We start from the raw sequence: 12,385 nt of genomic DNA, 5'->3' as shown, positions 1-12,385 counted from the left end.
CTGAGAATTGGAACAAGGACCAGTTATGAAGTCCTGGTTCCTCCCACTCCTGCCAGGAGGTCACCCTGGGAGTGCCCACAACACCTGGTCAGTGCCAGGCTCAGGGTTCCAACAGGAAACGTGGACAGCTGTCTGCGCTATGAAGTGGCATTTCCAAGTCCAGGTGAGTCACCTGCCTCTAGGATTCTTTCCCTCCCCCAGGAAAAGAGAACCTGCTGCTCCTCTTCCTCTTGGAGGGGTTACAAAGACCGAAAGCCTCCAGAGACGGAGTGAAGGTGCGATGTGCTTATTATTAGCCTGTCTGGGGGGAAGGGGGAAGGATGACACAGGCCAGAGCGCTCGGCTGCAGCACGCGTCGGGGACTGCGTAAGAAACGAAAAACGTGAACTGTTCTCTTATGTTCTCCACCCGCCTTCCCCTCAAGGAGTGGCTGCTTTGGAGCTGTAAACAATGAGTTATTTTTGCCTCCCCTTAGGAAATCTGAGCGTCTCTTTCCTATACCATCCAAGGGAGCTCTGTTTGGGTTCAGGCTTCATACATTCAAAACCAGCTTCCGTCACAACTCCGGAAAGTGAACGATTTCTAGTCACGCTAACGTCTGGGCTCCGGACCGCACATTCGCAGCGTTCGGTAAGCTCCAGAGCCAGGATACCTGGACACAATCCCCACGCGTCCTCCCTCTCTCATTCTCTCACACATTCTCTCCCTAGTCTCTGGCCCCCTCCCGCCCCGCCCCTTCTCTCTCACGCACTCAGCCCAACCCAGAAAGAAGCATTGCACAGACAGAAGATGCTGTTTCCCAGCTGAAAGGTCACCAAGGGAAAGGGTGATCTGCCAGGCAGTTCCTGAGCTTGCTCTTGGGATGGCCTTTGGGGGCAAAGCACTTTTGAGCCAGAAGCAAACCTTGCCGGGCCCAGACCCCCGGGGCCTGTTCTCCACGATTGTCACCCAGCGTTGGAGAGACGGCTGCTGCCCTGGGACTCCCTGGAAGCCACGGTGGTTGCCCGGCCCAGGGGGCTTCAGAAAGGTGACCTTGCTCCAGCCAAGGCCCGTGGGCAGGCCAGGCTATGGCCTGTAGATCTTAATGACGTCCTTGATGGGCCGCCGACAGATGGGGCAGCAGGCCCGGGCCTGCCGCTTGAGCCGCAGGCCGCAGCTGTAGCACAGGCACATGTGTCCACATGTGTAGATGACCGTGTCCACCTCGCCATCGAAGCACACCGTGCACTCGCTGTTCTTGCTGCCCGCTGGCTCCGGTGGGGAGAACACAGGGGACACCGGGGGGCTCAGCGGGGAGCTGGGGGCCGTCACTGCCGAAAGGGAGAACAGGACATGTGTTAATATTGCATCTCCCAAGCGGGCTCTGCTGGGCCAACCCCAAGGACGCAGAGCTTCTTGGGGGAACCGGTGGGGCAGCAATTGGGGGAGATAGGGATTTTGGTTTACCTCCCAGGTTTTGCACCTTTCTCTACCCTTCTACTGCCCACCCCCCCCCCAAGCGCCAAGATAAAATGCCCCATCACCACCCTTTGGGATGCTCTAGCTAGACGTTTCTCCTTCCCCCAGCTGAACACACCGCTGAGGGAAGGAGGGGACGCAGGGGAGAGGCAGCCGCCCTGCTCAGCCCTGGGAGGGCCTAGCCGAAGGGGCCAGGCCAGTCACCAGCCCCTGTTCCTACCAGGGTTTGCATTTCCTTACCCAGGGATGACTCAGACGCCGAGGAGGACTGGTTGACACTGAAGGTCATATCTGAATCACTGTCGTCTTGAGAGCCACTGAGGGACCCTGATGGAGTCGTGGTCCCGGGACTGGACTGCAGGGTACCTGAGACCCAAAGAGACTCCATCAGGGGCAGTGGGAGGCAGGACCTGCCCTGCCAGTCCTTGGCTCTTCACCACTTCGCACCTGAGCTTCCCCATCTGTCTAATGAGAAGACCAGAGCCACCTCCCAGGGTTCTGCTAAGGACCGACGAGCTCACACAAGCATGGCGGACATTTGTCCTCTGCCCGCCCAGCCTCCACTCCCGTTTCTTTCAGGAATAGCACCGGGATATTCTTTTGGGGTACTGCTGTACCCTCCCCCACGTGATGCCACCTTGGCCAATAAGAACTTCCACTCCTTGGTCTCAGCAGTGGTTCAGGGAAGGGACTGTAACCCAAGTAAGGCCACTGAGGCCCAATTCTGAGACTTCCACCAGAACTGTTGGGAAAGAAGGGGCTCATTCCACTGGGAGGTAAGCCTGGAGTTGGAGCAGCTACCCTGTGGCAAGGGCCTGCCTGAGTGAAGCCATCACAGAGGCAAGAACTTTGAAAGGAAGAGAGAGATGGGACCCTGATGACATCCTTTCAACACTTAGATCCAGCTGTTCCTGAAGCCACCCAATATACTCCCAGACTTTTGAGTTATGTGTACCCTTAAATTTCCTTTTTTTGCCTAGGGCACTTTGGGCTTTTGTCTCTTGCAACTGTAAGATCCCTGACTGCTAGTGTTCAACATGGGTGAGTCTTCTTCCTCAAGCTCACTGTTGGTCCAGGTAATAGACAATAATAGGTTATTTTGTAGGATGGAGATGCCCCTTCCCTTACCCGACTTGAGGATGAATGGACAATGGGTAACTCATCTCAGGCTGAGATGATGACTCTCACTGATGGTGCCTCAAAAACCCAAAAACGAAACCAAAAACCAAAAACAAAACAAAAAAACCAAAACGTCCAAACCACCACTGCCGCCACCGGCTCCTCTGCCGTCACTCAGACAGCAAGCGTTTCTGTTGTCTCTGGTTCCACTCAGGGCGGTGTCAGGCCCTGCTGAAGGTGTCATATGCACCACGTCATTTCATCCTCATGACAACCCCACGAGGCAAGTGTTCCTCGCCGTCCACACAGACGGAAATGGGGGCTCAGGAGAGTCTCTGATCGAACATCTCCATGGCTGATCAGCTGTGTGGCTCTGGAACAGCCATTTATTTAATCTCTCTGTGCTGCAGTCCTGTTACCACATGGGGATAGGGACACCGATTTCATAGGGTTATCAGGAGGATAAAATTTAAGGAGATAGCAATGAAATACTGACTGGATGTTGTTATTTCGACTTTTCTTCTTGAACCATGAAATTGGAGCTGTGCCGTCTGGGAAGCCTTCCCTGACCACCACCCTCGATCCACCAAGCAGGGGTGACGTCCCCCTTCTGTGGCAGATGTCACCTGTGCCGCTCTCCATTCGGGTGTCTGTGACCGCCTGCGCGGCACGGTCTGGTCCTGCCCTCTGCTGGCCCTGTCCTGGAGCCCAGGGCCTTGCCCACAGCTGGGGGGCGCTTCCTACCTATTGGGGCATGAAAACGACGGCAAGAATCATCTCAAAATAGGACGGTTCAAGTCTCCATTTCACTCTATGCCGAGGGCGCTGTTCTCACTTCGTCTTTCACGTGTAGTTCAATGTATTTCCCCCTCCCACGCTTAATATGCATAAATTAAAACACCCTAATATAACAAATCATAATGGAACTAAAAATTGCACCGACCATTTACCGACTGCATGCAGCCTGCCAAGCTCTGAGACCAGCCAGTCACCTATCTAGGCCGGTGGTTTACAAATGTGGTCCAGGGAGCAACAAATGCCCGGGGCAGTTGTCAGAAATGCACGTTCTCAGGGCACTCTGCGAGGGCAGGGTGGTGGTGATGGGCGCTCACTAGTGGGGACAGCTGGCTTAGGGGGTGGCAGCTGCCAGGGGCGAGAGGAGGCGTGACTGGCGAGGGACTGGGGGTGTTGTTGCGGGGTGGCGGGGAGCAGGGTGGCCTCGCGCGGGCACCGGGCACTCACCGAGGAGGCGCAGCTGGCCGGCCGCGCCACCGCGCACGGCGAAGAAGGCCCAGAGCGCCTGCGTGGTGTCCACGCACAGCAGGCGGCCGCGCGGGCGCCCGTTGACACCCAGGAGCACGTCGCCGCCGGGCCGCAGCGTGAAGCTGAGCACGTCGCCGCCGCTTCTCACGGGCCCGGGGCGCGCCACCACCCAGTACTCCTTGCGGTCGAGCAGCGCGTCGGGGTCGGCGGGCAGCTCGGTGGGCCGCAGCCCGCCCGGGTCGCACGACGTGATGCCGAAGGCCAGCGCGCCGGGCGCCGCCAGCCCCGGGCGGCCCACCTCCACGAAGAGGCTCTCGCCGGGCCGCAGCGGGCGCTCGGAGAAGACCAGCGTGCGGCCGCCGTCGGGCCGCGGCGCGCAGGCCACCTTGCGGTCGGCCGACAGGCTCACGTCGGGCCCGCGCGTCGCGTGGAAGCGCAGGTCGGCCTCGAGCAGCGCGGGCGACGACGCGGGCCGCGGGCGGTCGCGGGGCCCGCACGGGATGGCGGCGGCCGCGGCGTCGGCGGGCGGCGGGCCCGGGGCGCGGCCCAGCGCCAGGTGGCCCAGCTTGGCCACCACCTGGTTGTTCTCGAGCTCGTTGTTGTCGAAGTTGGCCGCGTCGTGGCAGCCGGGCGGCAGGCAGGCGCTGAAGCGGGCGTGGCTGAAGCGCGTGGGCGTCAGCGTGTCGGCGAAGGTGCTCTCTGCGCGGGACAGAGGGGGACCGCGTGAGTGCGGGGTCGTGGCCCGCGGGAGCCCCCACCCCCACGCCGCCCTGAACTCGTTTTTGTTCATTTACGTTTTTGATTAAGGAGCCACGGTGCACAGAACTGGATTAAGCAGAATCGATGGCTCACCTGACAGCTCTTACCTTTGGGATGGGCAGAGGGGCCCTTCCTCCTTCCTCTCTCCCTCCTGCCCTTCCTTTTCCTTGTCTCCGTCCTCTTCTTCCACCCCTCCTTCCTTTGCTCTCCACCTTTTCTCTCTTCTTCTTCTTTCCCCCTTTTCTCTCCCTCCCTCTTTCCTTCCTTTTTTCTTCCTTCTCCATTCCCTTTTTCCTGCTTCCTTTTTTCCTCTCCCTCCTGTCCTTCCTCCTCCCCTCCCTTACAGGTTTTCATACTTTTGAACATTCAAAGGGCATCTGAAAATCGTTTACTGTCTCCCCAACTAGAACATAAGTTCCAATAAATAGAGCAAACCTGTATTTGTGGCCTTGTCATGTGACAGGTACTTATAAGCTCCTTTCACATGTTATCTCATTTAATCATCACAACCACCCTGAGGGGTATGTATGGTTACTAGCCATTGAGCTAAGAAAGAGCTGAGGCACAGAGAGGCTGCGGAACGTGACCAAGGCCACACTGCTACTAAGTGGCAAAGCCACAGCTTGAACCCAGGCTGTCTGGCTCCGCAGTCTGGGCTCTTCAACACGTGCTGCCTCTGAAAGGAGGGAGGACCCGGGCCTGTCCTCACTGCTGTGTCCACAGCACAGAGCACAGTGCCGGGCCCTGGGCAGGTCTCTAAGCATTGAAGAAATAAGGTCTTTACAAGAGATCCACTCATTCTATAACAACGGAAGAGGAAGGGAAACTTCTTAAAAAGTTATGAAAATATTTTTGAGTAATTTTTAGTGCTGTGTGTAAGGCTGGCGGTGGGAACCCCCTCCGCAATAAAAAAAGAGAAACTCAGCTAAAGGCAGATTACTCTCTGTGGTGTCAGGCAAAAGCCTGCCTTAGAGTTACATCCTGTCATTGCTAGCTGAACACCCCAGCCCGGGCTCAGCCACATCCTGCTTTCTGTGATCTAGGTACTGGGCCGAAAACAGCACCTGCCGCTGTTCCCAGAAAAAGGCCCCTCCACTTATGCCCCTCACTGCATATAAATACCCTTGCCTCAGTCCCAGATGACTGCGACTTCCCAAGCCTCTTTGCTTTCTCCCGGGGCCGGGGAACCTCGCCCAGGTCCCTCCCTTGGGACCCGTTACCCTCACCCTGTAGTGCTCCAATAAAGCCTCTTTGCTTAACCCTCTCAACTCTACTCGTCTTTCTTTCTCTGATGCCGACCATCCAACAATCTTACACTGTGAAAAGATGTTCTTGATTCTATATTAGTTGCATAACAAAGCAAAATAAAGATACTGTTTATCCGGGCAGTAGAGATCTTCATACTTTGGTAGGTTACTCGTTTATTTTCTGTCTCCCTAGCTAGAATGAGAGTCCCTGGAAGGCAGGGTCTATGCCAGTTTGTCCACCACCATGTTCTCAGAGCTTAGCAGAGTGCTTGACAAGCAGCCTTCATTATTAATAGTTTATTGGATGAATGAATGAATGAGGTCTCTAGAAGAGACTGCTACACTGAATAACAAATCAGGGAAAGAAACAGTCATTAAAATATTTTGAAGATTTTTTTTACTGATAAAAATGTTCTTGTTAACCCATAATAAGTTAACAAGATAGTGTTTCTCAAACTTTTTAAACAGACCCCTCTCTGGCCAAGATTTTGTGAAATGTTATCATTCTGTAGTTTGTATCACACACACAAATTTCTTCTTCTTTAGTTTTCCAGCTATAAAATGAAATCATAATAATGAACGTGCTTTTTCAAATTGTATGCCCCAGGCCGTTTGAGAGTCTGATATACCCCCCTCCACCCAGACACCTTTCACTTCAACTGGATGTATAGCTTCTCTTGGGAAGTCAGGTCTGCTAACAGCGCCTGAATTCTAGCATGGCCACAGTGGGCTACAGCTTGCCCTCTTACTGAAATGGTTTGATCTTTCCTTCCCTATGGCCCCGAGGTGGCCTCTTCCCCGGCTCAGCTACTTGCCGGGGCTCGGTGGGCACCTGAGTGTGTGTACTTTGCTTTAGAGGATGCTTCCCCACAGCTTGAGGAAAGAACTGCATTTTCAGTTTGGTTCTTTTAAAAGTGTATGTGTGTGCTTATGTGTCTATATCTGTCTGTATTGTTTTATTTATGTGCATAGGAAATCAAATGCTGGAGAGAAATATAAGAAAATGTTAATGGTAATTATCTCTCAGGGGTGAGACTATGAAGGACTTTTCAGAGTTTTCTGTATTACCCAATTTTCCTACAGTAAACACATACACTACAAATTTTTATCAGAAAAACGTCAGTATTTTTAAAAATCAAGTTTTTAATTAATATTTAACAATAGGGGAAAATGTCCTTGATAAAACATTAAATGAACAAAAGAGGATACAAAACTGAACAAATGGTTTGATTCTACTTTTGTTAGAAATGTGCGCATAGGATGCATAGGAAAAATATAGGAAGGAAATACATAAAAAGTTTGGGAGTGGTTCTTTCTGGGTGGAAATTTGCTTCTTTATAGTTTTCTGGTTTTCTCATTTTTCTCTAACATATGCTGATTTTGTAATCAGAAAACAAGTATGTACAAAGGTAGAATAAACCAAGCACTTTTTTGAAAAGGCATTTTAGACAAGTGGATGTTTCTGAGGGTCTCGTGGTATAATGCACCCTTCCCAGAGCTCCCTGCCCGCCCCCCCACACTCGCCCTGCCAGGTTAAGTTTAAAGGCGCTGGCCTCGGTTTGCCCCGGGCCTCTGCTAGCTCTGGGCCCTGCTCTGCCAACACACTCTGCCTCCGCCCCATCCCGGGTGCTTCTCCTCGCCCCAGCGGCTCACACAGGAACCCATCCTTCAGGGCGGCATCCTCATTAGGAGCATGGCCTGTGGAGTGAGTAGACTTGGGTTCCAGTCCTGGTTTTGGCCCGTCCTGGCTATGTGACCTTAGGTAAATCATTTCACCTCCTGAAGCCTCAGCTTCTCCACAGTAGAGTGTTAGCGGTAAGCTCCCCCCCCACCATGTTATGGAGGTTAAATTACTTTTATAAAGAGTATAACAGAGCATGGCCTTAAGTGCTCAGAACATTAATTATGATCATGATTCCCTTAGCATTTACTCACCGAAATGTATATCGCACTCACCACGTGCAGGTGCTGCTGGGCACTGGGTGAACGGGGCAACACACAGGTCTGGGTCCTGTGTTCACGGAGCTCCGTTCCAGCGGGAAAGACAGCCTCTAGTGAGGCCATCTTACAGCGAGCTGGTGAGTGCCCCCAAGAGCCACTGTGCACAGGTAAGTGGGGGACTCTGAGAGGTGAGGTGAGTGACCCAGCTGAGGAGTGACAGAGGCGAGATTCTCTGAGAGTGTACAAAAGGGGACCTGGTCCCAGTGGGGCCTAAGAGTGAGCCAGAAAAGGCCTGTCTGATGGTGGTGAAGGGCTGAGGCCTGGGTGGCCAGGCGAGGGTGGAGTGTGAGCATTCTAGGCACAGAGAAGGCTCCGAGGCGCCGGAAGCTTGGTGTGTTTGCAAGGCTGGGTTACAATGAGCGTGACATTGTGCCTGGTACCCGGCACGTGGCAGCCCCTCAGAAAAGGCTACATGTCCTCACTATCTCTATGCAAGGAGTTTTGTCCCCATTGGACATAGGGCCTGACAGGCCCAAGACGGCACAGGGCTGGCCTAGGCCGGACACTCCAGAATCCACTGCTCAAGGGGCATTTCTCCCATGGAAAAGCAGCCAGCTATAGGCAGAAATCTGGCAGCGTCAAGAGGCCACCAAGGGAGCGTACCGGGACTACCCAGGTTCTACCTGTGGCTTGTCTCCAAGCCCACTCTGGACCTGATGAGAGTGTACACAACCATGCTGACCACCTGCCAACTGCAACTGCGTACACTGATTATCCCCTTCCATCCTCACCACTATCCTCGGTGGCGCTGTAAAATGGGCACAGTTCACAGAGAACACTGAAGCTCTGAGAGGTGGAGTGACTTACTCAAAGGTCATATGGCGTAGGAGTGACAGAAATGGGATCCCAACCTAGACTGGGACTCCAGAGCCAGGCCCTTTGACACTAGCAATACTGCCTCCAAATTCGGCTGTTCTTGTTCAGCTCCTAGAGCTGCCCAGGACGTGGGCTCAGCCTCAGCCCAGCAGCCTCCTGGGAGTTTCAGTCTCCATGGGCCTAACGTGGGTCCCCTCCCCCCACACCGACTGAGCACCGTGGCACAGCCGCAGTCCCAGGCCAGGCCCGGGGAGGCTGGGACAGATTCCCCCCCCACCCCCCCCACTCCCATCGGGCTGGAAGTAAAGCAGAATTTATGTCCCAAGAGAAACGATCTTCGTGTGAAGATGAAAATGAAGTCAGGGGAGCTGGAGACAGAGGGACCTATCCACCAGTCACTTCCCTGTCTCTGAAGGGCGGATTTGGGCCACGTACTAGTGGCAGAAATGACAAGACACACTGACGGAATGGATACAGGGCAAGGAAAAGAGATTCAAGAATGACTCCTGGTTTCTGGCCTGATCAACCAAGTGGGTGGTGCCACTTACTGCCAGTGGGGCCGGCTGGGGACCAGGAGGTGAGGGGCTCAGGAGTTCCGTCTGAGTGTGTCAGTGCGGGCTGGCTCTCAGAGCCAGGAGGGGCTTGATGGGCAGAGGCGTCAGGGCTGGGGAGATGGATTTGGGAGCCAGCAGCTTAGAGGTGGGACTCAGAGCCCAGTGACAGGCTCGGAGCGTCTGGGGAAAGAGTAAAGAGGAACAGCCTTGCTCTATGACAAGTCGTTGAACTCTACAGTTGTTTTGGACATTTTCCTATATGCATGTTGTATTACTCAGTTTAAGACGGTGAGAAGGAGAATGAGCTGAGGGTGGAACTCTGGGGCCCTCACATTTGGCGGCCACGCCAGGGAGGAGCGGCCAGGGAGGTGGGAGGAAGGTGGGAGCTGGGCAGGCTCGGGAGCCATGAGGAGCAGCATCCAAGCAGTGGGCAGGGGTCACCTGGGCTGAAAGTGAGAGGCTGACTAGATGGGGGCTCGGGGTCTGACAGGCTGAAGGTCAGTGCCCGGTGGGACCTGGCCTCAGGGGAGGAGCCTCGGGGGGAAAGGAGAGGGTGTGTGTTGCAGACAGCGCTAGAGACAGACCTGCACAGAGGGAGGGCAGAGAGATAGGACTGTGGCCGGGGCTGGTCAAGGGCATTCCTAAAAGACAGATGCCACGGGAGTGCTTTTATGTGATTGTGGGAATGATTCGATGGAGACTGAGAAGTGGACAAATGACAGGAGCCGTGTCCGTGAAGAGGAGGGGGGTGACGGGCAGAGCTCTCATCTGTGGGCACAGGAGGCAGGCCGAGGAGGTGGCACCAAGGGAGGGGGTTGGGGATGGAGGAGAGAGGACAGGGACTGTCTGCCTGGGCATGACGGGTAGGACACGGGTCTGTGGGCCACCAAGCCAGTGCTTTTCCAGATGCCGCCCTTCTGCCAACCAAAGAAGGCTGTACTGGGGGAGACAGACCCTGGCCAGCCCTGGCTGTGACCTCAGTTTCCCCACCTGCAAACTAGGGACCCTCACCCTCCCTTACTGGTCTATGGGGTTAAGTAGGGCAGAATGGTGCAATCACAATGCGCTTGGCACTGCGCCCAGCACAGCACAGGCCTTCAGGAGCCCTTAGTGGGTCAGGCCGGCGGTCACCGGCAGAGGTCTTGCTCCAGACTGGGAAAGGACAACTCTTCAGGCCACGCTGCCAAGCAAACGCTTTGCTGTTGGGGCGGGGAGCTGGGAGCTGGCCTGTCCTGTTTGGAAAGAAAGCATCAACTACAAAAGCTGGTGACCCTGCGCTGCTCCCCACTGGGCTCTGCATGAAGCTGGCTGCAGCTGCCCCTCCCTGCCTGATGCGGTGCTCACAGGTCACACACTGACGCACCCCGAGTCCTGGATGTGAATCCTCCCTCCACCATGGCCACTGATCCGCTGGGAGACCTGGGGCAAGTCCCTGCCCCTCTCTGGGCCTCAGTTTCCTCACCCGCAGCCTGGAGTGGTGAACTCAGACCTCCGAGCCCTGTATTTAGATCTGTAAGTTCAAGTCTTTATCAAACACCGTGTTCATAACACTAACGAGCAAGCACTGATTCTAGAGCCACCAACTGTTACGTGACCTTGGGCAAGTTATCTGTCCATGCCCAGCCTGCAAATGAGGATGTCACTGTTTCCTGCCACATAGGATTCTTGTAAGGGACAGAAGACATGACACCTGTAAAGGTCTCAGCAATGTGCCTGGTGCAGAGCAGGCGCCCAGTGACTATTGGTAACAAGGGGCCTCAGCACTTTCAAGTTGGGCAATGACTCCCTCCCCAGGTCTATGCAGGGCTGTTGTTCCTGGCTGCCTGGAATCCATCCCCTTCTGGTACCAGCACCCAACTTTTCCTTGGGGGGAACTGCCTCACCCCCACTTCCCATTACCTCAAAGAGGGGAGGCTTGACCAGCCCAGTCACTTCATCCCATTCCCCTGGCCACGGAGATGGGTTTGGAGCCGGGAGTGTGACCCCAGCCAGATGGATGAGGCTAAGTCTCGAGAGGTTAGGCAGACCTTGCAGAAAGCAGCTCTCCTGCTGCTGGATTTCGGTTGGTGGGACAGGGGACTGGAGCTGCTGGTGGCCTTCCCTCCACCCCAAAGGAGAGCCCGGCTGAGGACGAAGCCAACAAAGAAGGTAGAGCAAGAAACGAAGACAGACGAGTACTCCAGGTGCTGATCGCTGGGCCCTTGCATGAAGCCAGACTTAAGGTAGCTGTTCCCAGGAATTTTCAGTCCCATGAGACATTAATTCTTCTTCCTTAAGTGAGACTGAACTGGGTTTCTGTCCCTTGCAACCAAAGATTTCTGACAATACAGTCTGCAATGCCATAGCCTTGGGCTGGCATTACTTGTTGAGTCTGACCAGCCTTCCACCACTGGGCAGATGAAGGACGGCAGGCCTGACACTGACCGCTCCTGAGCTGCCTGGGAAGAGGGACAGGGCTGCCTCCAGACAGCACGGGGCCTGAACTCGAGAGCCCCTGGAAAGGGCTTCTACACATTGAGTATCCTCAATCCAAAATCTGAAACTTTTTGAGTACAGACATGATGCTCAAAGGAAATGCTCATTGGAGCATTTCAGATTTTCAGGTAAGAGATACTGAAATGATAAGTATAATACAAATATTCCAAAATCCAAAAACTTCTGAAATCCGAAACACTTCTGGTCCCAAGCATTTCGGATAAGGGATACCCAACCCGTAATGCCTCCTGGAGCCAGGAGAGGAGCGGGGAAACCGTGCATGGCCTGGCAGAACCTTCCTCTCCCAGGTCCAGGAATTGCTAAATTCAGCAGAAAGTAATTCTCTTGGGCTCAGCTCCTCCTCTTTGGCCCCAAGGAGCATCTAGAGAAAGGCAAGGCTCTCAGGGATGGACCCGCTCTGGGACACAGCAAGCCCATCCTGGTCTGTGCCCCGGAGACCATTAAACGAGCAGCCCTGGGAGACAATGCTAGATTGGAGACGGTCTAGTTTGTGTGTGTGGCTGGGGGGACTGGCAGTAACCCAGGTGTCCACCAAGCGGGGAGGCCACAGGGAACGAGGAGCCAGAGAGACATGTAACAGCACAGATAGACCCTAAAAAGGGGTGAATGAAAAAAGAAAAACAGAGTAAGATCCTTAACATAATACCATCCATCTATGCATAGAAAACATAT

General features: G+C 54.5%; 1 protein-coding gene across 1 annotated transcript in view; it reads right to left on the bottom strand.

The window, feature by feature from the left end:
- Positions 1-741: 741 nt before the first annotated feature.
- NEURL1B (neuralized E3 ubiquitin protein ligase 1B) overlaps positions 742-12,385 on the bottom strand; it is a 31,975-nt gene continuing 20,331 nt past the window's right edge. Inside the window, exons 6-8 of the mRNA XM_069483996.1 lie at positions 3,820-4,539; positions 1,699-1,824; positions 742-1,310 (exon numbers count right to left, since the gene is read on the bottom strand). Coding sequence (XP_069340097.1) covers positions 1,066-1,310; positions 1,699-1,824; positions 3,820-4,539 — 1,091 coding nt within the window. The 3' untranslated portion in view covers positions 742-1,065. The remainder of the gene's footprint in view (positions 1,311-1,698; positions 1,825-3,819; positions 4,540-12,385) is intronic.

The sequence above is a fragment of the Eulemur rufifrons genome, chromosome 10, assembly GCF_041146395.1.
Source record: "Eulemur rufifrons isolate Redbay chromosome 10, OSU_ERuf_1, whole genome shotgun sequence".
NCBI lineage: Eukaryota > Metazoa > Chordata > Mammalia > Primates > Lemuridae > Eulemur > Eulemur rufifrons.
This window is presented reverse-complemented; position numbering and strand designations above follow the sequence as displayed.